Source organism: Chelonia mydas, chromosome 13 (assembly GCF_015237465.2).
Source record: "Chelonia mydas isolate rCheMyd1 chromosome 13, rCheMyd1.pri.v2, whole genome shotgun sequence".
Classification (NCBI taxonomy): domain Eukaryota; kingdom Metazoa; phylum Chordata; order Testudines; family Cheloniidae; genus Chelonia; species Chelonia mydas.
In genome coordinates this window covers 8560457-8584587 of record NC_051253.2, presented here as the reverse complement: position 1 = coordinate 8584587, position 24131 = coordinate 8560457, and the positions used below count along the sequence as shown (strand labels likewise).

Here is a 24131-nt window from a genome sequence, read left to right as displayed (position 1 = left end):
CAAGAATGGAAAAAGTGGACTCTCAGAATGAAAAGCTGAACAGACTCTATGAATGCTGCTGGAACTACAGTGGGAATAGACAGGAGGGAGAGTAGTAAGAAACTAGAGGAAAATCACAGCTCCCTTTCAGAAGGAGAGACTGGCGTTAAGTGACTGAGAATCAATCTCTGGAAAATGGGATAGTTTGATGCTTGTTGTTGCATCAGCTGCAAAAAGCTTTTGCAGCTATTTAAATACAGAAAGTGGACTTATAGATTAATAGCAGCCTAACAGGCAGTTCAAGATAGTAGTTTGTTTACTCCAAGTCACATTCAGATAAATAGAATTTGCATTATTTCAAAATGAGTGTCAAATGCACCACCTAAGATAGCTCTAGCATGTTACACGCTTTCACAACATTGAAGTGTTATGGTGCCTACTCTGCTGATAGAGCAGCTAAATCTAGTCAGCTTAGCCCGGATTTGTTTTTATTATAGAAATGACTTTGTCAAATATGACTTCTAATCTAGATTACCACGTATGAGGAACTTTTGTAAAATTAAAAGCATTGTCAAATGAGAAAAAGAATCACTGAGTTGGGCCTGTCTGTTATGGCTTTATAATTATGCTACGAGATAGCAATTTAGGATTATAAGCAAGCCAGATTGCAGGAGTGATAGTGGGAAATAATTATTGAACAAGAATATCAGTGGCAAGGTTCAAGAGAGATTATAAATAAGAATGGTGTGAATATACCTTTCTGTCCTTTAATAGATTACTAGCACTCTTTTGTAACTAGCTGCATAAGCCTAGTTTAAAATCCAAGGAACAAGTAGATTTATTTAAAATAAAAAGCTTAAAAAAAATCAGTAGGTTTATTTTATGTCTCAGAGGGGCACAGTACGTGAGAGTCAATGGAACGCCTACATCTCTGTACAGAATAACCCATGATCTGAATTAAAAACAAGCAGCTATGCCATTTGATTTCATTCATCATGATGTTTTCTTCTGTTTTTTCTTTTCATTCTCTTCCTTTTCTTTTTCAATTTCAGCAACATACTTCTCAATTTCTTCAGGACTTAAAATCTTAAAAACAAACAAAAGAGACCATAGGTGACCCTTAAGATACCAACAGAGACTTTATTTGAATGTGAAAGATCTACTTCTGATAAGAATTAAATCAATACTGTAATATTGTGCAGGAGCGAGGGTCTATTTGTAAGCAAACACAAAGGCAAAAGAAGCTTCCAAAACTACAAGGCACGTTGAGAGTATTTGTATTAGTTAGAAATACAATTCTGCAACTGCCCTGAAATGCAGAGCTGCTGTAGAAGTCAATGGGAATTCTACATGGAGAGCAGTAGAGAAACAAGCATCAGAGGAGTAGTGAAGGTGAACAATATTATTAAAAACGACAACAGTTACCTTGAGCGGCTGATCTCTTCTCATAACGGCCAGCTCTATGTTTTTCCCACCTGACTGTACAACCTGAAGTAGCCAAAGAGTTGAAAGGTTTAGAATGAGAAATTCTATTCCATATATCAATTCTGATTAAGTCTCCCTAAGAGAGTCACTGATGGGAACTTTACATTTCTCTTTCCATTAGCTCAGAGCTGCATATTTCATTACAAATATTAGCACTGCAAAATAATAAGCTTCTTTAGTCTACTGAACTGTACTCCACCTCAGTGCATAGATTATGTACACTTGCACCAATTCAAAGTTCCTTCAGAAGTCCGAGGGACTATGAGTTGTAGGGTTATTCGTTCAGTTCTAAGTGCATACAACCGAACACAAGGAATAAGCTAGTGCACATGGCTTAAGTATGTTCAGAATGAATTTGTGTGCCAATATCCAAAGCTTAAGTCTGATCTTTAAAAAATTATTCTTCACAAGAAAACTGATAGATTCTTACACAGTCCTGGTAAAAATCGGTTGTTTAAGAAGTGTTTTGTAGCTCAATCTACAGCTCAGTATCTAGTGCCCTCAGACTAGAATGGAGAATATCATTTATGATAAATTCTAGAAGTTATGGTGAATGAACTGGATAGACTTGAGAAACAGCAGCCTACACACACAGGAAACCATCAGCAGGTTGTTGAATCAGACTCACTTCAAGAAGAGCCTTGATGACAAGTTTAATGGTCAGATCATCTGTTTCAATGGCTTCATCAGTATAGTTTTTCTCCAGGAATTCACGCACGGACTTGGCTCCTCTCCCAATGGCATTAGCCTAGAATAATTGCAGAAAGTGGTAGATACAAGTTTGGGGGGATTTAATACTTTTTAAAGTACACTTCATAGAGAAAATACAAACAGAAAACGATGCAAATACCCAACAGACCGCATACCGTGTTGTGCGTATAATGATCGCAAGACTGGATTAATAACCATTCAGAAGATTCAACAGCCTACTTGATAGTATCATTGCCACTCACCCACGTTAAAAAACAAGTGAAGCCAAGATCACTATAAAAAAAGGGTTGGAAGATACTTAAACACCACCACATAAGCATGTGTGTGTTTTCAGGAGGATGGGGTAAGATTTCCAAAGTAAAGTTTTATTCTGTGTGCTGCTAGCCCTACTAAATTTTGGTCACTACTTTTAAGTCTCAACCTTAATGGGGGGGGGGGGGGGGGAGGAAGAGAGGAAAGGAATATGAAAATCAAGTATTTTTACATATTAAAGTGGGCATAAACATGCACAGTATGTAGTTGGTGCTAAATTTTGTTATTTTACCAAAGTGTGATGATTTTTGCTGACATTTTCAGGCAGAAGATAAAAAACTTACAATTCACCTAGTATCACAGATGAGACACCTATTAGATATGGAGTATTCAAACTTTTCTGTCCCTTGACCACATTTTAACAGACATTCTGTTTCTGTCTAATGGACGTATTCTCTCCCATTCACAGTTGGGCAGACCACCTCCATCCTATTTGTAGTCACCTGACATCCACAGTATTATATTTGTTGCTGTCTTAGAACACTTTTGCAGCGGACAAGCTAGCACCATGTCAACAGACAGCTCTCCACTGGCTCTCAGACACATAGAATAAGAACTACCAAGTCCATCTCCCAGCAAGATATGATCTCCCCAGAGGATAAATTAGCTGCTGAATGACATTTCATTTAATCTCAGCCAGGAGACAGAGTCAACTCACCTTCCAAGCATGGTAAGTGCCAGAAGGGTCAGTCTGATAGAGCCTGGGAGTTCCATCGAAGTCAAATCCCACAATAAGTGCAGAGATCCCAAAAGGTCTGCGGCCATTACTTTGAGTATATCGCTGATGAGAATCAAGACAGAGCTTATTTCAGAAACTTCTTTACAAAGCATATGGATTTCTAAAGTAGTAGTTGTATAAAAGTTACATAAAAAGACAGGTTTCAGAGTAACAGCCGTGTTAGTCTGTATTCGTAAAAAGAAAAGGAGTACTTGTGGCACCTTAGAGACTAACCAGTTTATTTGAGCATGAGCTTTCGTGAGCTATAGCTCACTTCATCGGATGCATAGCATATCGTGGAAACTGCAGAAGACATTATATACACACAGAGACCATGAAACAAAACTTCCTCCCACCTCACTCGGTGTGGGTGAGAAAACCTGGATTAGTGCTGGAGGTGACCCACCTTGATTATCATGTGCATTATAAAGAGGGGTTTCAAAGGGGGATGGGCTGTTGCCAGCAGGAGAGTGAATTTGTATGTGTGTGTGTGGGGGGGAAGGGTGAAAAAACCTGGATTTGTGCTGGAAATGGCTCTACTTGAGGATCACTTTAGATAAGCTGTTGCCAGCGGGGGAGTGAGGTGGGAGGAAGTTTTGTTTCATGGTCTCTGTGTGTATATAATGTCTTCTGCAGTTTCCACGATATGCTATGCATCCGATGAAGTGAGCTGTAGCTCACGAAAGCTCATGCTCAAATAAACTGGTTAGTCTCTAAGGTGCCACAAGTACTCCTTTTCTTTTTATAAAAAGACAGTTTATTGTAAGTATTTCCTATAATTTGTTACTGGGACCTTTTCTCCCCTTGTTGAGGTTTCAAGATAATATTTGCTTTTACTGCAGGTCACCCATAAACTAAAGCAGGTAAGAGGATGGTTCCAAAATAATAGCCTTTCTTAGATACTTCTGAATTAACTACTACCACATTAAAAAAAAAGTGAGATATCATTGTTCTTGTTTCATGTTAAGATATTCAGGAGGTATCTAGGAATGTAACTTGTGTAAATTGATTAGCAGATGTGATGGTCACAGAAAGAATGCAAAAAAAAAAAAAAAAAAAAAAAAAAAAAAGCTTTACTAATATGTATTGACATGACTTAGAAAACCCATTAAAAAACCCCCAAAAGACATGGAGGTGAAGCTGAAACATGCTGATTCTTACAGAACAGTAACTTTTGTGTTAAGTCCAATAGCTGCCAAGATCCCAAGTCTCTCAGAATTTAGATACTTTGTGATGAGAAGCAGCCTGCTCCACAGCTGGTGTTGCTTCACTATGTTAAAGAGCACCCACATTCCATTTCCGTCAGTAGAGAGGCCCAATCCTGCTTTCTTGCCCAATTATTTTGGCAGGAATTTGAGCCACAGGTAAAGTTTTTAAAATATTTGAATTACTTGTGGCACCTTAGAGACTAACAAATTTATTTGAGCATAAGCTTTCGTGAGCTACAGATCACTTCCATTGGATGCATTCTGCATCTGATGGAAGTGATCTGTAGCTCACGAAAGCTTATGCTCAAATAAATTTGTTAGTCTCTAAGGTGCCACAAGTCCTCCTTTTCTTTTTGCGAATACAGACTAACACGGCTGCTACTCTGAAACCTAAAATATTTGTGTATCTGTCAGAATGAAAAATAATTACATGTGAGATTATTCCCTTGTGGTAAAATAGAAGTCTAAAATAAACTTTCATAGAAAGAATATAAACATGTTTTGCCTTTCTGATATGTAAGAGCTTACACTAAAGATGGACCATGCATAAACTGGACTCTTACTAAATAGTGGAGATCAGAGTTTAATGCATTACTAAGAGATTAAATAAAAAATGCACCATGGAATATACTATTTGTCCATTTTGATACTGTATTTAATTTTAAATTTAATAATACACTAGGAATTTTTTAATGTATTTTGTAAGTGTCTTAATAATGAGGTCTCACTACAGTGTTCTGCTAGTAAATCTTGGCAAGCAGGAGAAACCAATCTGTGTGAATTAAAAATTGCAGATCAGCATGTTTCTACTGTTAATACATAATACGAGAAGTGCAATAATGCGGTCCCAATGAGCACAAATTAACTTTCTGGATTTGACCATCTTTGGGAGAAACCAATGACAACCGTTTCTCCCCTTTGCCTGAAGCTAAAGTAGTAATATCCAACGAAGAGATTCTGCTCTGTTATCCTGGGTTTTCACTAGTGTAACAGCAGAATTTGGACCAAAGTCAGCTTTTATTTACCCACTGATTCTCTGGCACCATACCGTATTTTTGCAATGAATGGAGAAACAGTACAGAGAGTTGTCTAATATACCTGTTTCAGGCTTGCGATGTAACGTGTGATGTATTCCACGGTGACAGGATCCTCCACAGTAAGTCTATGGCTTTGACACTCCACACGAGCCCTATTTATAACTATTCTGGCATCCGCTGTGAGCCCTGCAATGATAATATGATTAACTATGCGCTCAAATGTGTATTTAGCACCAGATAGATAAATAAGATAGACAGTCCTGCCCGAAAGGGACTCACAATCTACATTCAGACAAGAGGGATGGGTAACAAAAAGGGGACATGGGTCACGATGACAAGATGTGGCTTGTCATGAAGGTACCGTAATTTTTGAGTAGCTAAGATGTGAAACCAAAGTTTAATTTTAGTTTTTATTTTTCATGCTTGTGAATTAGAGACAAATGCTCGAACAAGTGTCCAGAAGATTTGTTAGCAAACTATCAGTAGTCCAAGTAGTAACAGTTTAGCAAAATGTCTGTCCTCAAAAAGATTTCTGCTATATATACTGTAAAGATTGCTTATATACTGGACTGCCTCATAATGAGCACAGGTGACAGATCCAAATTAATCTTGTCCAGTCCTCTTGGTTAGAGGGAAAGTTTGATGCTACTGTTGCCGTAATAGGTATATACGATTAAGAACTGTAAAAGTTAGTTTGCAAGTATGACAGATGTGTCTAAATCTAAAGAGGAATACCTTGGCCTACAGATTTGAATATCTGTACTAAGAGTAATAATTTACAACTGTATAGTATTTTAGAACAGTTGTGTTACTAACAACTTTCATTGTCCAAGATGAGTTATGAAAAATAAGCAGCATAAGTAATGACAAGTCAAAATTCTTTCATTGTCAATGTAAGTCAATTAAGTCACTTTCAAGTTCTTAGTGTTGCAAGGTTAGAGCGTCAATCATTGTAGGCAGAGCCATTCATTTAAAATGAGTCTTTTTAATTCTGAACTTTGGTTTTATAATAGCTTGTAAAATTTAACCTTGGTCAGATTCAAATGGGGAGAGTTCCTTTAATTTAGCCTATTAATATACATTATGTCCATTTTATGGATGATCAAATAATTTTTACTTTATCTCCATTTGTTCCTCGCTCCTCAGTCACAATGCACACCTCTGCCAAAGCTGGAATTAAAATACAGGAATTCCCAGTTTTCACCCTCATGTTTAATCCATTGCATCACACAAGCTCCTAACATAAGGATATTTTCCTCATTAAATTGCTGGTTCTATAGAATTACCCTTTAGGCATCTTATTCAAAGGAAATAAGTAAACAACTAAATATAATCCCTCCTCTTCTCCCCTCCACCAATTGTCCAAAGGAACTTGATTTTCACCATTCATAAACCCTATCCAGTATAGCAATGCTCCAGTAACTACCTTTTAATTCCAAAGCCTGTTCCCGGCTTACTAGAGGAGTATTTAATAGTTCAACTGTCAGAAACTGCATACCTGCAAAAGCCATGCAGACATTGTCATCAAGGGCACAGATCTTCCTCACAGTTCTTTCATCTTGAAGTTTTGCCATAGATTTCTTTTCCACACCAAGAACAACAATCTCTTTTCCTCGTACTCCAACCTTCAATGCATTCAAAACCAATGACAGTTAAGATACACCCAACAGACCTACGATAGGTATAGACTTTTCTTGAAATGACTACAAAAGTATTAATTCCATTTGAAGCTTCAAATGCTTTGCTCCATGTTGTAGTCTACAACAAACTGGAAATTAACTGATATAAGACAAAAAGAACAGGAGTACTTGTGGCACCTTAGAGACTAACAAATTTATTTGAGCATAAGCTTTCGTGGGCTACAGCCCACTTCATCGGATACACAGAATGGAACATATAGTAAAAAGATATGAAAAGGTGGAGTAAGAGGCTAATTAATTAAGATGAGTTATTATCAGCAGGAGAAAAACATGGCCCATTTAGACAGTTGACAAGAGGATACTTAACATGGGGAAATAGATTCAATATGTGTAATGACACAGCCACTCCCAGTCTCAGATTATATAAAACAGCAGAAATTGGCAAGTGTGAGGCTTTATCATGAATATGCCACAGAATAATTCTCTGAGCATACATTAGTGTTTGTAATGTAGTTGCATCTTTATACTTAATTCCAAGATGAATTAAGAACACTGTTGCTGCCGTAACTGAGTATTTGTTACGGTAGTAAGTCAGAGCCAAATACAAGCTGTTGCTCCTCAGGTCCAAAACATACTAAGATTGTTGGTCCATGGTCCTAAGCATAAATGCAGCTCATCCATACGTTGCTTCTTCTATATACCAAACTCTTAGATCATCCTGTGCACTCCTTCCCCCACCTCCCCTTTCCCAAATTTAGGAAAACAGGCTTTTTTGTTAAACCCATATTCCCACTGCTTTTCATACAGGGGACTGGAAAATTTGGTTCTTTCTTAGCACTCTGATTTATGATGTTCCAATAGATCTTGCAACCTTACCATATTACAGATTATCGCGTAATGAGAGCTGCAGCCAAGATTACATTGGACACTTCCACATTCTCATTACTTTCTGAAATTCTCCTTTGGGCTTGAAGTTTGTTATGCTCTTCCCAAATGCAAATATTTTGGAAAGCGATCAAAATTTTCCAGCTGTTTTGTTATTGCTGAGTTAAAGAGATGCACAGTTTTTCAGCGTTGTCTTTTGCTAAACAATAACCCACACAGTTAGAAAACTACATTAAGTAATTAAAAACTCACTTCTGTACACCCAGTGGGACAATTCCACACCTGAATCACTGTTGCCCTAAACTTTGTAAAGTGGCAACATTTTGCACCTACTTTGCACTGGTGTAAATAGCTATACAAGGTTCAGTGCTCTGGTGAATCAGGCCTTCCATTTTTTTTCTATTGCTGTCACCCTGAACAAATTTACACCCCCCCCCACCTTTTCCCCAGATACAAGGCTACCCAGCTAGTTCAATCTTGTAGAAAACAGCGTGTAGCCAAAAAGGCATGCAGCAGCTGTCAGAACTCATTCCTCCACACACCATTTGCCTCAATGACTTGTAATGACTTACTGGTTTGGGGCTCAAGTTTGTAGTAGTGTCACTGCCAGATACAATTATTCAATAAAATATAAGCACCCCAATGTATTTAAAATAAGTTTGTCATCAGATAATTTTTTAAATACAGATTATCTACTTTACAGGTGCATTACCAAAAAAGCCCTTATCCGTAAAGTGCCAAACACACCTATGTCACTGTACAGGTTAGTATTATACACTTGGGCACAAACTCACTCATTTGGGATTCATTTTTAAAAGCATTTAAAAGCAAAAGAATGTCTGTTTCATAATTTCCAGTTTGCAAACAGACACCACCATCAACTTGCATTTACACAGCACTTCATGTTTTCAAGCAGCATGGACACTCAATCATAGTGAAGTAGGCATTATCCCCATCTTGCAAGTGAGGAAATGGAGTCAGGGATGTTATGTGCCCAAGGGCCCATAGCAAGTAAGCAGCACAGAAAGAAGAATTCATGAGACCATGCTTTGAAGTGTCCCTAACCTCTGTTTGCCAGAAGCTGGGAATGGGTAAGGGATACTTGAGGATTACCTGTTCTGTTCATTCCCTCTGAAGCACCTGGCATTGGCCACTGTCCGAAGACAGGATACTGGGCTAGATGACCTTTCGTCTGACCCGGTATGGCCATTCTTATGTTCTAGAAGATCTTTGCTCCCAACTCCCAAGAGCAATCTTCTAGTAACTTGCCATATACAATGGGCTCCTGCAGACTTTATACTGGCAAACTCCCATTAGATGTCAGTAGTTTTATTATTATTGGAGCAAAGTCGGACCCTATGCTCTGGCATGGAGAGATTTTACTGACTGGATAGTAGATCATTTCAATTATATTCTATTTTCTTCCCAAGATGAGGAATTTTGTTTCATTATATTTAGAACTCCAGCATTTTTTTTAAAGCTCTCTCCTTCAGAGAGCTACAGCCAAAGGGGCTCTGCCTCGTGTGCTTTAGTACACAGACCAGCCCACACTACACACGCTCTGGCAGCGTCAGACACCCCCCCGCTCAGTCCAGCTTTCTCTAGTGGGAGACAGGGAGCTGCAGAGTCTCAAAGGTCAAACGGTAGCTGGTCACCCAGCTCCCAGCTGTGCCAGTGTCCTGGGGAAAGAGTTATGGGGCGGGGGCTTCCCAAGACAACGGGCTCTGATCGCAGGAGCTTCCTGTCCAGTCATACATCGCACGCCCGCCCGGGGTGCTCCCACCACATGCAACCACTGCCAGGCGTGTTCTCCCCACTACTGCCCCAATTCCCCCCAGACATCCCCATATCTCCCCCCAGGCCCCTCTACGGCGCCCAGCCCCTTCCCTCCCCTCCCCTCCCCCCAGGCCCCTCTACGGCGCCCAGCCCCTTCCCTCCCCTCCCCTCCCCCCAGGCCCCTCTACGGCGCCCAGCCCCTTCCCTCCCCTCCCCTCCCCCCAGGCCCCTCTACGGCGCCCAGCCCCTTCCCTCCCCTCCCCTCCCCCCAGGCCCCTCTACGGCGCCCAGCCCCTTCCCCTCCCCTTCCCCCCAGGCCCCTCTACGGCGCCCAGCCCCCCGATCTCCCCCTCCCGCAGGCCCCCCATTACTGCCCCCGGCCCCTTCTCCGCACCACCCCTCCCTCAGGTACCCCCATCTCTCCACAGACACCCCCCCCCGCTCGAGCCCTGCCCGCGGGCGCCCCCTCCACGCTCGCCCCGCGGCCCTCGGAGCGGCGGCCATTCCCCGAGGCGAGGCGGCGCGGCCCGGCCCCGGCCCTCACTCACCGCCGTGGAGCCCTTCTTCACCGCCTCCTGCGCGTATTCCACCTGGAAGAGGTGGCCGTCCGGCGAGAAGACGGTGATGGCCCGATCGTAGCTCATGACTCCGGCCCGCCGCTTCCCCGGGGCCCGCCGAGCTGCCCAGACCGGAACCAGCCGCCTCCTTCCCTCCGCTCAAAACAGCACACTCATCCCCCGCCCTGCCGCGCGCGCCGCTTCCGGAGCCGCGCCGTGCGCACCGCACGCCGAAGGCGGCCCTCGCGCCAAATGTGTAGGCGGATCTCCATCCTGACGTATGTCCTTGGCAGGAGGATCGCAGGCAACCTGGAATGCCAGGCGTCTTGGCTACGCCGTTGGCGTACCAAGTTGCTGTCAGCCTCCCCTACGCATTTGACGTATGCACTAGGCTGATCGTGGGGTCTGTTTCCCCCCACGCGCTTGGCGTACCCTGCTTCTTTTCCTACGCACTTGACGCACTCGGCCGCTGTTGGCAAAGGCAGAAAGATGCTGTTCGCCTGCGACAGGAAACCCAGCAGCAGGGATGCACCATGTGCAGATCAAAGGGGAGGAGGGGAAGAGGGGGGGACAACTCGGTTGCCTTTACTCCTCCTCCCCAAATCTCAGCAACTGGCTCCCCACCTTGCTTTGGGATCAGGGCGAGGGTGGTGCATGCAGGCTCGTGGTGCAGTGCCCCTGGCTCATTGCAGGGCACAGATTGTACCATCTGCGCTGGCTCCCCTCCCCATGCACTGCGGAGAATCTTTGCACAGCAATAGCAGCCAGATAATAACAATATTATTAGAGCCTAGGAGCAATATATTATAGACACATTAAAAAACCCCACCATGTCGGTTGCCTTTGCTTCTGCTCGCCCGAGAGGCAAAGGGGAGGTCACCCAGCAAACTATCCAGAAGGTAAAAAAGCATGCTTTTATACAGACAAGAAATGTTATTTATATATCCCCTCTGTGGTGCTGTGGCTGGGGAAGGAGGCTTAATTCTAAAGTGATCATGAAAACTAGTGAATTTGCAAGGGTTGGGAAGATGGACAGCTGGAGGGGGGAGGAGGAGGAGGAGGTGGAACAAAGCAAAGGTGTTCAGATCACTGCAAAAAGAGAGAAGGGAAGCAGCCAGAGAAGGATCTGCAGAATAGAAAATTCACTGCATATTATCTTTCGTGCTTGCAAAGAAAAAAAATGCCAGGGATAAATTGCAAGCAGGGATCTGCACATTTTGGACCGCATATAAGCTCTTAACAAAAAAAAATTGTCTCAGTGAATTGACAAGTTGTTTTTTTTTAATGGTTGCAGGATTTTAATCTTTTAAAATATGGAGGGAGGTACTGAAGTGTTGCAATAAAGATGCTCATTGCCATCCTCCAAAGGTTTTTTATTAGGAATTGCAGTTGTTCATGTATAATGTTTAGCAGGTAAAGGTTTTAAAGGATTTTCTCTGCGGACTCAGCCTGGGTTTTGTCTGGAGGCCAAAGCTGAGGGTACCGACTTTGGAAGTTATGATGGGTATTTGTAAGAAAATAACAGAAGGGTGGGGAGATACATACTTACTCTCACTAACCTGCCACCTGCCTGGTGTGAGATACTGGTGAGATAACTGTAAATAATGGAAGAGGTGTGGAGATGTCAATACAGAACATGTCTGTGCCCTCGGTCTGGTTTACTTAAACAGTATCTGTAATTTCTAGTTCCACTGTGTATTTTATGTCATGCTTTGCTCTGCTTTAGAAATGCTGGCTGTGCAGGAGGTTGTCTAGTCAGTGCAGTGGAACTAAGGAATAAAGGTCTAATATGGCTCATTTATAAATTATAATGGTGAACAGACTCACGCACAAAAGGTGTCAGTGCTGAGAGAGTAATCAGTTGCTCATCAGCATTTCTTCCAGAGCCAAGCGATCATCTATTGTCAGTTTTATGAATTATAGGGGAATTAATCTCAATGGAGGATATGATCAAAGTACGGGAGAATTAAGGCAGGACAAACTACCTTAAAGAGAGTTAAGAGCCTGGTGTACATCTGTAAATACCAGGAGATTCAATCTGAAATTCATCTCCTTGTGTCTTTGTCTTGCCGCACATGTGATATTGGGATCACATCCACTTACTTTTAAATGCTGAAATATTTAGGCACTAGTGGTTAAGGATGGAGTTTTATCCTTAACTCTGGATGTTTGTGTATTTAAGATAGACTTTCACAATTCATTTAATGTAGTCCTTTTAAAATGACTTTTGATTAATTTCCATGAAAAAGGACAATTAAAGAATTTTCATAATTCTCTCAATTTTCAAAGCATTGATATCTTGGAACTGAAATCTATTTTGTTTCAAATATAAAAAATACTCCCTCTATCAGGTACACTCAATGACTTGTTACTTTACTCATGTATGCTGAGCTGTTGAATTGTTCATGAATGTGGAGCAATTTTCTTTTTCAAAAAGCACTGAAGTTTTTGTCTGGAAACAAGCACATAAATAACTCTGTGGGCTTTATAATCATAGATTAGAAGTCGGGGTCAAAACTAATTGTGGGACACTAACTTTGGGAATCCAAAACAGTGTTCTCTTTAGGAGCCAAAATTGTATACCAGTTAAATAAAAAAAAATTCACAAAAATGCACAATTTTTACTTGTATGTTTAAATACATAAGCAACTAATTTTCATCATACATGTTACTAACTCAATTTCAATGGCTCCTTCAAAGCCTTTACTATTCCAATACTACATTACTTACACAAAACTTTCCTTGAAGAAAGTGAGACTTTTTGAACCACTAGGATTGCAGAATTGGTGATTGTGTACCTAGCATTAGCTCATGAGCAAGGCTGGGCATTGACGTTAACCCTATATGTACTCCCGTGCAGCTGAGATCAGAACCTTGTCCTTTTTTAATGTAGTAACTGTCAGGACACCAGAACTATTCCCTATTCTTTTTGCAATGAGCAAAATGGATTTAAATTTATTATCGCACACAAAGAGCCCTTTTATTAGTGCAGCAAGCTTTTAATGTATCACCGGAGTGCCAGTACTTGATATGAACACACATCCATAGATGAGACTTGATCTCTAAGCCTGCTTTCCTAGATGTGAGTTTGCTATCAGCTGAGACATTTATTAGTGATACTTTAAAAGGTTTTCTCGCATCCTATAAGATAAGTAATGTTTTTCAGCAAAGTTACCCTCTCCATGCTGCTCTGCAGAGCTGTTTTCTATTTTCCACCAATTCTGCACTGGGAATTTCTGCAGCATGAATGCAGAATATGAAACAAAGAGCTTCACTGTGAATCAGACAGGAGTATTTTGCTCATAAAGATTCAGTGCGAAATCCAGGTTCCCGTGTGTGCATAAGTGCATAGTAGAAAACGTAAAGGAGAAATGTGGATCATGTCTGCCATGACTATGACTCCTCCCATTACCTTCCGGGAGGTAGGTACACCCTGAAGGTCTGCCACATCAGGATACAACAGAACCTCCATTCCTCAGACCCTTCATGACAGGAGTCACAGAGGGATGTTGCGAACCCTAGCAGGCAGGGTATGTGATCTGCAAGTACGCCCCCATGCCTGGTAATGACACACCCCTATGACACACCCCTTCTGTCTGCACAAATACAGAAGCCAGAGAAATCTTGAGCTGTGTGTGGGGTTGCTGTTGGCTAGAAGACAGGAATATGATAATACTGCTTTTGCCAATTTTTCCATGTTTGGTCCTTTGGCTGTATGTAAATTTGTCAAGAATGATCCCTTAAATAGAACACGCAGCTATATGGATGAATTAATACTAACTTTGTGTGGAAAATATTTAATGAATGTTTCACATTTCCTGATAAAGTAAATTTAAAAACACAGGCACAATCATGCAAGCACTTACTATCAGTACTTACAACCATGCACATCTTTATGATTGACTTTAATGGGACTACGCACAGTAGTATAGACTATGCCTGATAAGTAAGGTGCAGATCCTCAAAGGTAATTAGGTGCCTAACTTCCATTAATTTCAATGGCAGTTAGGTGACTAAATACTTTGAGGATCTAAATCTAAGTTGTTTGCCGGATCAGGCCCTAATTTTATAAATATTGCTTTCTTTACTCTTTTATCTCGCCATTCTTTCACTTGTAGAAAGTTCACCACAAATTATCAAGGAAATAATAAAAAATACTATAGCAGACCTTAAACTCACTAAGAAATTGGTTTCAGAGAAGCAGCCGTGTTAGTCTGTATTCGCAAGAATAAGAAATTGGTGGAGACCAAAATAATTCCGTCTTTGAAACCATTTTACAATAAGCAAAATGTGAATTTTAGGCAGTGTAGGTTGTATGATGAAATGCTTTGTCTTGCATTTTGCCCAGGAACACTAATTTTTTGGAAACAAGTTAACCACTCTAGAACTTGCTTAAGGCATAGACTAGTCCATTGAAGCTTTTGATCTATTCTACTGCCATGCATCATCTCACTGGTGCATGGTTACTCAAAATTTTTCTCTATCTCAGAACAGAACTACTTCAAAGAGCAAAAACACATTGAGTGATGTAATTCTCCTGTGAATGCAGTTTCAATCTAGTCAGTGATGCAGATTTCAAATTGTGCTTCTTCAAGTGCAGTATGCTTCACATGCTAGCTTCTTAATTTGCTGTACTGCCGGGCTGGATAGTCTGAAATTATTTTATGTGAACTTAATCTCTGTAAAAGTATGTTTACTGTCTGACAATGATACGGTTCCACGGATATTTTTTAAAGGTATTTTAGAATCAGATGCAGATATTTAGTGGAGAAACTGCCTCTGCCTGGCAACAATCTATCTGGCGTTAAGGACTACAGAGTAAACCCATTGATTCTGTAGTGTTGTATACTTTAGCTAAATCCTCTAAAAATATATATGCCTATAAATGTACTATAAAAATGCACAGCAAATGGCTCAACAAAGATATGGATGAAGCTGTATTATGGCCAAACTTCTCTAAAATCCACCACATAACTTTTAATTAGAACAGAACCATCTGATGGCTTGTTGCCCATTTAAAACAACTATCATCAGACTTATAACTACTTTACTAGCATGTAAGATTTTTTAACAGCCTCCACAGTGGGGAGCTATAAAGGCTGTATTATTGGCCCCATCAAAGCTTTTTACTCAGGTTCAGAGGTTTGAGATAAAGGAGATGAATTTATTTGATTAAAATGGTTATTAACCCACTCTTTGCTGTGATGATGGGCAGGGCTTATGTTTCCAATAAATGGAAAAGGAAAGATCCATATTTCAGAATAGACCCTTTAAAAATTGTACATAACTGGCAGGGGAATTACACAGTTTTCCTGATGTTGTTGTAGAAGGATCAATTTGGGAATCATTGTGTGAAATGTGTTCCTGAGGAAGAAATACTTGGAGAAAATACATAGCTCAACTCAGACATATGTTGTAAGGCTATTAAAAAATCATGCATATGAACCAGTGGATTTGAGATGCATGGCAAAGGGAGCTCATATAACTCTTGGTCCCAATACTAAACAGAGGTTCTCATGGCTGTTCCATAAGTATTGTATCTTGCAGACCACTTGTGTACAAATAGGTTACTCATTGTAGCAGAAGTTACTTCACGTGCTGCACTGCATTGCAGCAAGCCTGCTCCATGGCCTATGGAACATGCAAAGGCATTTTGGAGATGGGGTGGAATGAGGTGTGAGACCATACAGAGATACTCTGAAAGCTGCCTAGACTTGTACCCTGGCTGATGTGCAGTTTTTTGGGAATCTAGGAGTTATGTCTCCTCTAGACTAGGAGTAGCTGCTCTTAGGTGGTTACTTTTAAAAGGGCTCTGAAGTGAATGTTTTCATGTATATATGTTTCATATCCCAGATCAAGGGAATTGCATATTCAGATAAAAGGACCTCCCCTAATTTATTAAACTGGGGCCTCCTGAGCTAATTGTGACAGATTGCACAGTTTGCAGCTGCAGGCTATAAGGATCAGATGGGGATCAGTCAGTGGGTCTACTTGGTTTAAAAGCCACAGGGTGCCCCATGGCCCAATTACACAGCCCTTTGTGAAGTATCTATTTGGCGATCCTTTGTGGCTTAAAGAACAGTGAGGCACACGGCAAATACCTTAGGAGTTTTCTGTGCCTGCAGACTTGTTAGCCTGTCCCCATCATCTATGAAACATAGATTTATATGCAAATACCAGGAGGTTGAGGTTTTATAACTGTCATATCTGTCAGGTTTCATTTCTTGCATTTTGTAATTGTCACTAAATGCAAGAAAGGAAACTTCCCAAATTCAACAAAAAATGTAAAATTTAAATATGTTCTTGTGACACTCCCATATAGGATTCTGGAGCTTAGATATGGAGCTGGTGATTGGCACAAAATACAGTACATGCTGGGGGGGGAGAGAGGGGGTCAATGCTCCCTTTACCTGTAGAGTCCAGACTCCTCCCATGGTATCTACATATCTGCCTTTTTCCATATCTTATAGAAGGATCCAGAGTAGCCTCAGGGATTGCTACTGTTCAAGAATCTTTCTAGCAAACTGTAACAGTATGTCTTAGTGGGCTCACATGGATGTACAACCTACATTATCTCCTAAAGATGAGCAGAACAGATATGCATTCATAAGGCCATGGTCCTGGAATGCAAAAGGGATGATGGCATAAAAAGGTTAATGTTGCAATTTGTTTATATTCATGTGTGTATTTTTAAATCAAACATCCAACATATTTTATACTGTAAGCTTTTGGGGCAGGGACTGTTTACTATATCTTTGTACAGTACCTAGCACAATAGGGACTTCACCTGTTTGAGCCCTCTTAGTTCCACCACAATATTAATGTTAGGTAATAATAATCACTACCTAAAATACAGAAATAGTATTGACATATTTATTCTTTACAGTATTAACTACCAATGAGATGTAAGCCTACAGTACAACTTTTGTGAGCTGTAATTTTATGGAAACATGTTTTAAGTAGTATAAGATGTATCATCTTTCATTTCTGATTTTTCCTCCATTTAAAATGAACTCAAATTGTAAAATTTTGTGGGTTGTGTTTAGTGAACCTTTCATAAAAATTGTACTCTGAAACCAGAGCAATGCACTGAGTATTTTAATAAGGAAGTTTTTTATCTTTTTGGTCATATTTTTCTGTTCTGTTATTTCTGTTCAGGCATAAGATATAATAGTTACAGACTAAGATTAACACAAAATGGACTCCCCCCTCAGGAGTTTATTTTATAGTAATGTTCAATAAATAAATTTGACTTTGGGGAGTAGTTGGAAGTTTTGATTCCATATTAATATTCCTGTTCCAGTCTAGGAACTTCATAAATACCTGGAGGCAACAGACATGCACAAAGAACCATCAAGCTAAGACCGAGTGAAAGTGGAATATCACAGAAGGAAGAAACATATAGCAGAACTTGATGTGTTTTTAGTCTTATCGCATAGTAACAAGTATTTTGATCATTTTTTTTTATCCAGATGCTAGATGAAAATCACCACTTAATACAGTGTATTATGGACTATCAGAGCAAAGGCAAAACAGCAGAATGTACTCAGTGAGTATTATTTACTTTGGAATATTTTGGATATTATTCCTGTTCTTACAACAAAGTGCAAGAAGAATACTCTGAATAGTGTTGCACAACTGCCACTGGCAAGAGTACATGGAGTGCTAATTTTCTAAGATTTACCATGTGTCAACAAGTATAAATTATTCTTGGGACACAGTATTTTTTTTCATCTTGGATATTTTGAGCAATGTAGTTGTACAAAATATCAGGAGCAATAATATATCAAAGCAAAGGAAAATCTGTGCAGAAATCAAGACAGTAGTGGTGTTGGTGATAAGAGGTAAAGAACACCTTCTGAAAATAAGCAAGAAAGTTGAATAGTTCATCAGTTCTCAAAGGAAAATTTTAAAACTGACCGTAGTTTGTGACTTGCACATCACTGTCCTCAGTGGAAGAGCAACACTGGGAATGAGGAAGGATCATGGCAGTTTTGATTTTTAAAAAACATGAAGAATAATCTGAAATTTATGTCGACCTGATCCTGAATTATTTTGCATGCAGAATTCCCACTGAAATCAAGTGTGGATCAACTGCAGGACTGGCCCCATAGGCTATATCTGAAGTAGAAGTGAATTGTGGGAAATTTGGGGTTTTGCCTGGAAAAGACAGTATTTTCTTTTAGGACCCAATCCTGCACTCATGATGCAGGCAAAACTCATAGGTTTGGGCTATTATTGAATGATACCACATTTATGCTGTTTTTAAAAACATCCCCAACTAGTGTGTGAAAAGAGTCTTTACCATATGAAAATGAAAGCTAGGATCTGTTTTGCCCTTAAAGGGTATATTCCTCTTATGAGGCATATACAGGTAACTCCCGTTATGCATGTACAGTCAGGGGAGACATAACATAAGAATATCATAAGACTGTAGGTCTGTATATAATTCTGTAAACTCATAAAGAAAATGATTAGTCTTTAAAATATTCTCAACACATCGCTTACAAAAATAATTATAAGGATGTGTGAATGTAGGATTATGGCAAAATAAAGGAGATAAATATCAGAAGGTAGGTAATTATTTTATAGTATGCACAAAGTTGATAATATAGTTTTATCAGAAGGGGATTTAATTTTTAAAGATCAAGGATTTTGGTGATCCATGTCAAAATAAAATGAATAAGGGCTTGTTAGTTTCCATCACTACTTATTGTTCTTAATCATGAAGGCAATGCACTTTTACTGTAAACATGGATTAGATTTCAGTAGGAACAGGCCAAACCTGCCCAATGAGGGGTCAAGTTGAGGGAGGGCAGGCATGAGAAAGCTGTTATTCTTTCAAAAAGGAAAGTGTGTATACAGAGAGAGAGGCATTTGCCTTGTTATGTGCTAATGATTCAAGACTTCATCACAGGAGATCTGAATCCTTTTCTGTAGGGAGATGGGTATTTACTTCCTGCACTGGTATTTACTCACAAAAGATCCTGAACACTAAAAAATAACTCAAAGCCTTAGGAGTTCAGGTACCTTCTCTGCACCATGCTTCTCTCCTCCTTTCCATCACTTTCATTCTTGTCACTGTTCTGGATTCATTTTGCTACCTCATTTTCCCCCACCGCCCATCAAAAGAAAAGTCATACAGTAAAAGAAGTTACCTTTTGCTTTTTTGGTGCCTCTCCAGCTTCCAGAAGTTTGAATTTCCTCCTGGGACAGTGGCACAGTTTTTAATGTTTTGTTTCTAGGTTCTCTCCTGCTTCTCATCACGATCTTTTCAAGTTCACTGATGACTGGGAGGAAGCATGAATGTTTCAGATGGTTTTAGTGGATGGCAGTAAGCATGCGAGTTAAAGCACTCTTGAAAGGGTGTTGTTCTCCTGAGCTTGCTTGCAGGGCAAAAAGGTTTTGTTTTCTGGAGCTCCAGAATTTATACTCTTTAGGACTGTGTTGACATAAAGTGACCAGTTGTTAGATCAGGGGACAAGAAATCAAGTCTCTAGGCTCAATACCTGTCTCTGCCACTCGTTCAGTGGGTTTTCAAACAAGTACGTATGCAGGGTTGTAGTAGTCATGCTGGTCCCAAGGTATTAGAGAGGCAAGGTGGGCGAGGTAATATATTTTATTGAGACCCCAAAAAAAGCTCTGTGTAAGCTTGAAAGCTTGTCTCTCTCACCAACTTTACTTGCTGAATTTACCTGTTTGTAAAACAGTTGCTGAGTATTTTGAGACTTTCTGAAAAGAGGCAGGACAGAAATGGTCATTATTATTATTAAGATGGGAAGAGAGTGGGCTAATTTACATTTACCGATGAGTTATAGATAGCACAGAGAAGCCAAGGCTGCAATGAATTCATGAAATGGGATATGTTGGTATTGCTAAGTCTTCCCAAAGTAAGCTCTATTCCTTATCTTTTAGATACCAACAAATCTTGCACAGAAACCTGGTTTACCTGGCAACAATAGCAGACTCTAACCAGAATATGCAGTCCCTGCTTCCTGCAGTAAGTACCAATACTAACATCAAATACAATGTTAACTATACCAAGGAGACAATTATTTGAGTGTTGATTGGTGACAAAAAGCTGTTACTAGTTAGCCATTTTTAATAAACCTTTTTAGGAAAAAAATACTGAAAAAAAAGTTCTGGATTTCAACGGACAGTAATAGAAAAACTACTCTATGGAAGTTTTTATTGATTTTTAAATATTTATCGGGACTTTTTTTTTAATCCTGCCACCTGCAGAGCCAGGTACCTAAATTACCATGAATCCAACTGTACAGGGTTCAACAGGTCTATTAAAAAATCTCTAAATAACCAAAAATAGCTTTTCTGTATTTTAAAATGTCACTAATGTATGTGCTAATATCTCAGGACCTTCTTAGGGTTTAACCAAGTGCTATGTGTGCCACTGGAAACTTCCCTTTCTCATGGTACAAGGCTGCCATTTCTAGTCCTGAAAGGTACCAGTACATTGGTCCTTAAATCTGCCACCAGTTCATGATTATATATTGCATAATGTTTCTTCATAAACTATCAGCCTGTTTTTTTGGTGATACGCCTATTGTAAAGGTCTGGTCCTGCACCACCGAAGTCCATAGCAGCTTTGTCATTGACTTCAGTGACAGAATCATGCAAAATGCCTATGCCAGATTGACAGCTGTGATCTAAAGATATGGGGTTTGTTTCTGCAGTACTCTTGCAGGAAAAACTCCCACTGACTTCAAAGGCATTTTTGCCTGCATAGGAACTGCAGGATTGAGACCATATTTTCTTAGATTCTGCTGCCAGAAGGGGCCACTGTGATCATGTAGGCCTTCTGCATAACACAGGCCATAGGATTTCCTTGAGTTAATTCCTGTTTGAACTAGAGAACATCTTTTAGAAAAACATCCAATCTTGATTTAAGAATTTCCAATGATGGAAAATCCACCGTAACCCTTGGTAAATTGTTCCAGTGGCTAATAAGGAATACTTATGTGAATAAAGGTTTGCAGGATCAGGCCCCAAATCTGTAAGATTAAAATCTGGAAGCACACTTTCAGATGAGTCAGTTTGTATTCATAATAAGGTTAGTTTCAGGGTTATTATTTTTCTAATTAAAACCTAACCAAAAATCTGCTTCCCCTTCTTGTTGTTTGCAGCCACCAACGCAAAACATGAATTTGGGCCCAGGAGGAATGACTCAGAATGCATCCAACCAATCTCTCCATTCACAGAGCAATCTCAGTGATGCAATTGGGACAGGCCTTCCTCCTTCCTCCCTCATGCAGAGTCAGATTAGCAATGGTGAGCTCTGTTCCCCTTTGTGCTGCTTTATGGTTGCCCAGCAACAAAATCATTAATGCAGAATATACTTAGAAGAGGTCTTTTACAGCTCTGTAACTCACCTTTCAGCCACATGGGAATTTCAGGCACATGCTGAAATATTCACAAAATGGCTACAGTTTTATACTGCTGCTTGGATTCTGCAAGTGCTCCAGTCCACTTAATAAATTTATGTAGGGGAAATAAATGTGAAACAAAATATTTTAAAACGTGCAATGAAAATCACCAATAAAAAGATACTTCAAAATTAAATACCATAATAGTTTTACTAATAAACATACATTGAGTTGTATGGTGCAACCCTTTTGCACTCATGCAAGCAGCCCCATAAAGGTCAATGGGATGGATAGGGTGAGCAGGGATTGTTTCCATGAGTAAAAACTGCAAGATTAGGTCCTCAGACTTCAGAATTCTTCTAAGATAAGTACCCTTTCAAAAATAAAATGCAGTTACATTAGTCTTCCTTTTTTAGAGTAGCCTTTAAAATGTTGTATAGTATAACCAAATAGCTTACATAGAACTTTTAATGGAAAACTGTAAACTTAAAAAACACACTTCTGTATGAATTTTTTATACCTGTGTTGTTGCAAGAGCACCGTAAATGAATGTAACTGAAAGAAAAGAGATTTTTTTTTCTATTTTTTTCTATATTTGACATTTGATGTATGGTCAGTTTCACTATTCCACTTCATAATCATTTAGTCAGTTTTCTCCCTTTGCCTTGGTCTTTCACAAAGTATTAGAGAGGAAAAACAAGTTTTTAAACATAGGAAAACGTAATTGTTCCAAAAACATTGGCCCGAGGACTATGGGGCAGATGTATGTCATGAAACTACTTAGCTATTTTTTTGTTCAAATTACTAGTGTCTCTGTAAATTAATGGATGAGTCCTACTTAGAATAGTTTTGCATTTTAAAGAATTGGACCTTTAAAGTTTATTCTGGGCGTTCCTATTGCAGTGTTCTTCCTGCCTGGTACTCAGTAACAACAGAAATCAGTCAGCAAGGATTGTTCTGTGCACTAAGAAGCTACATCAGAGGTTGGCAATCTTTGACTGGCAGCGGGCTGAGCTGTGCTGGTGGCCGGGACCCCGGCTGGCAGGGGCTGGTGGACAGAACCCCAACTCAGCCCGCTGCCGGTCTGGGGTTCCGTCTGCCGCCCGTGTTGCCAGTCTGGGGTCCCGGCCGCCAGCCCCGCTCATCCCGCTGCCGGCCTGGATGGACGGAACCCGGGCTGGCAGCAGGCTGAGCGGGGCCGGTGAACTGGAACCTCAGACCAGCAGTGCAGGCGGCAGACGGAACCCCGGGCCAGCAGCGGGCTGCGCGGGGCTGGCAGACGGGACCCCGGCTGGCAGGGGCCAGCAGACGGAACCCCAGACTGGCAGCAGGCTGAGTGGCTCAGCGCACTGCTGGTCTGGGGTTCCATCTGCCACCGGTGCTACTGGTCTGGGGTCCCGGCCACCGGCCCCGCTCATCCCGCTGCCAGCCTGGATGGACGGAATCCCGGGCTGAGCGGGGCTGGCAGACGGAACCCCAGACTGACAGAGTGGGTGGCAGGCGGAACCCTTGGCTGGCAGTGGGCTGAGCAGGGCCAGCGGCTGGGACCCTGCCTGTGAGCGGCCTGGATGGATGGAATCCTGGGCCTGCAGCGGGCTGAGTGGGACCAGTGGCCAGGAGCCCAGCTGGCAGGGGCCGGCAGACAGAACCCCGGACCAGCAGCACGGGCGGCAGACGGAATCCCAGACTGGCAGTACGCTGAGCCGCTCAGCCCGCTGCCGGTCTGGGGTTCTGTCTGCCAGCTCCTGCCAGGCGGGGTCCTGGCCACCGGCCCGTTCAGCCCACTGCCGGCCCAGGGTTCCATCCATCCACGCCGGCAGCGGGCTGAGTGGGTCGGGCGGCCAGGACCCCACCTGGCAGCAGAGTGCCACACGTGCCGCAGGTTGCCGACCCCTGAGCTACATTTTCATTATTGTTGTTGTTTTTTCCTTACATTTGTGTGTGTGTGACAGCCCTGGAGACTGAAGTCCTCTATTTATCCACAGAACAGGTAACAGCAAGGGCAGCGGCAGTGTAAGTTTACCCTGTGTTGCCCCACCAAAGGGCGTCAACCCTGACCTAAGGGGACTCACTTCAGGGGGTGAGAAGGTAGTTCAGTCTCAATGCCCAGTCAATCCTTGGTCTCTGCTGAGAATGTCAGCAAAGCAGCTGATTAATGCCAGCTGATATTGTGATGAGAACACCAGTCCACTGAGAACTAGACTAAGACTGACACATTAATTTCACACAGGCCACTGAACAACCATTGGATGATAGTAACTTTTGCAAACTGGTACACAAATGTACATGCAATTCTGAAAATGAAGCTCTAGTACTTGTGAAAGTGTTTGAGTGGCAGCAGGACAGAACTGAAGTTCTCTGTTTACTTAGCATCACAGGTACAGCACCGGGGGCAGCAATATAAGCTTCTGCACACTGACCCTCCATTATCCTCAGTCAGGT

General features: G+C 41.1%; 2 protein-coding genes and 1 long non-coding RNA gene across 6 annotated transcripts in view; 1 reads left to right on the top strand and 2 right to left on the bottom strand.

Moving 5' to 3' along the window:
- Window positions 1–820: 820 nt before the first annotated feature.
- PSMA7 (proteasome 20S subunit alpha 7) lies at window positions 821–10559 on the bottom strand. Its single transcript, XM_037915905.2, has 7 exons — window positions 10300–10559; window positions 6949–7075; window positions 5512–5636; window positions 3146–3268; window positions 2093–2212; window positions 1405–1467; window positions 821–1065 (listed from the first exon to the last, which is right to left on the bottom strand). Exons 1-7 carry the CDS (start codon window positions 10393–10395, stop codon window positions 973–975), a joined length of 747 nt encoding a protein of 248 aa, XP_037771833.1. The 5' UTR covers window positions 10396–10559; the 3' UTR covers window positions 821–972.
- A 258-nt stretch (window positions 10560–10817) lies between these two features.
- Window positions 10818–24131, top strand: part of SS18L1 (SS18L1 subunit of BAF chromatin remodeling complex) — a 34743-nt gene continuing 21429 nt past the window's right edge. Inside the window, exons 1-4 of the mRNA XM_007059794.4 lie at window positions 10818–11207; window positions 17781–17857; window positions 20224–20308; window positions 21450–21594. Coding sequence (XP_007059856.2) covers window positions 11139–11207; window positions 17781–17857; window positions 20224–20308; window positions 21450–21594 — 376 coding nt within the window. The 5' untranslated portion in view covers window positions 10818–11138. The remainder of the gene's footprint in view (window positions 11208–17780; window positions 17858–20223; window positions 20309–21449; window positions 21595–24131) is intronic.
- LOC114019480 overlaps window positions 14087–24131 on the bottom strand; it is a 32713-nt gene continuing 22668 nt past the window's right edge. For 3 of the 4 annotated variants that reach the window (XR_005227887.2, XR_003564536.3, XR_006285623.1), the window contains 3 exons: window positions 21915–22062; window positions 21696–21792; window positions 14087–20040 (listed from right to left, as the gene is read on the bottom strand). This is a non-coding gene — a long non-coding RNA (uncharacterized LOC114019480). The remainder of the gene's footprint in view (window positions 20041–21695; window positions 21793–21914; window positions 22063–24131) is intronic. The other variant, XR_006285622.1, reaches the window with a different exon arrangement.

Excerpts from the sequence above, each read along its gene's own strand:
- PSMA7 (XM_037915905.2), bottom strand. The coding sequence starts at position 10,395 with ATGAGCTACGATCGGGCCATCACCGTCTTCTCGCCGGACGGCCACCTC. Across the intron at positions 7,076-10,299 it reads TGAAGAAGGGCTCCACGGCG|GTTGGAGTACGAGGAAAAGA; the intron begins GTGAGTGAGGGC and ends AATGCATTGAAG. Across the intron at positions 2,213-3,145 it reads GCACTTACCATGCTTGGAAG|GCTAATGCCATTGGGAGAGG; the intron begins GTGAGTTGACTC and ends CAATTATTCTAG.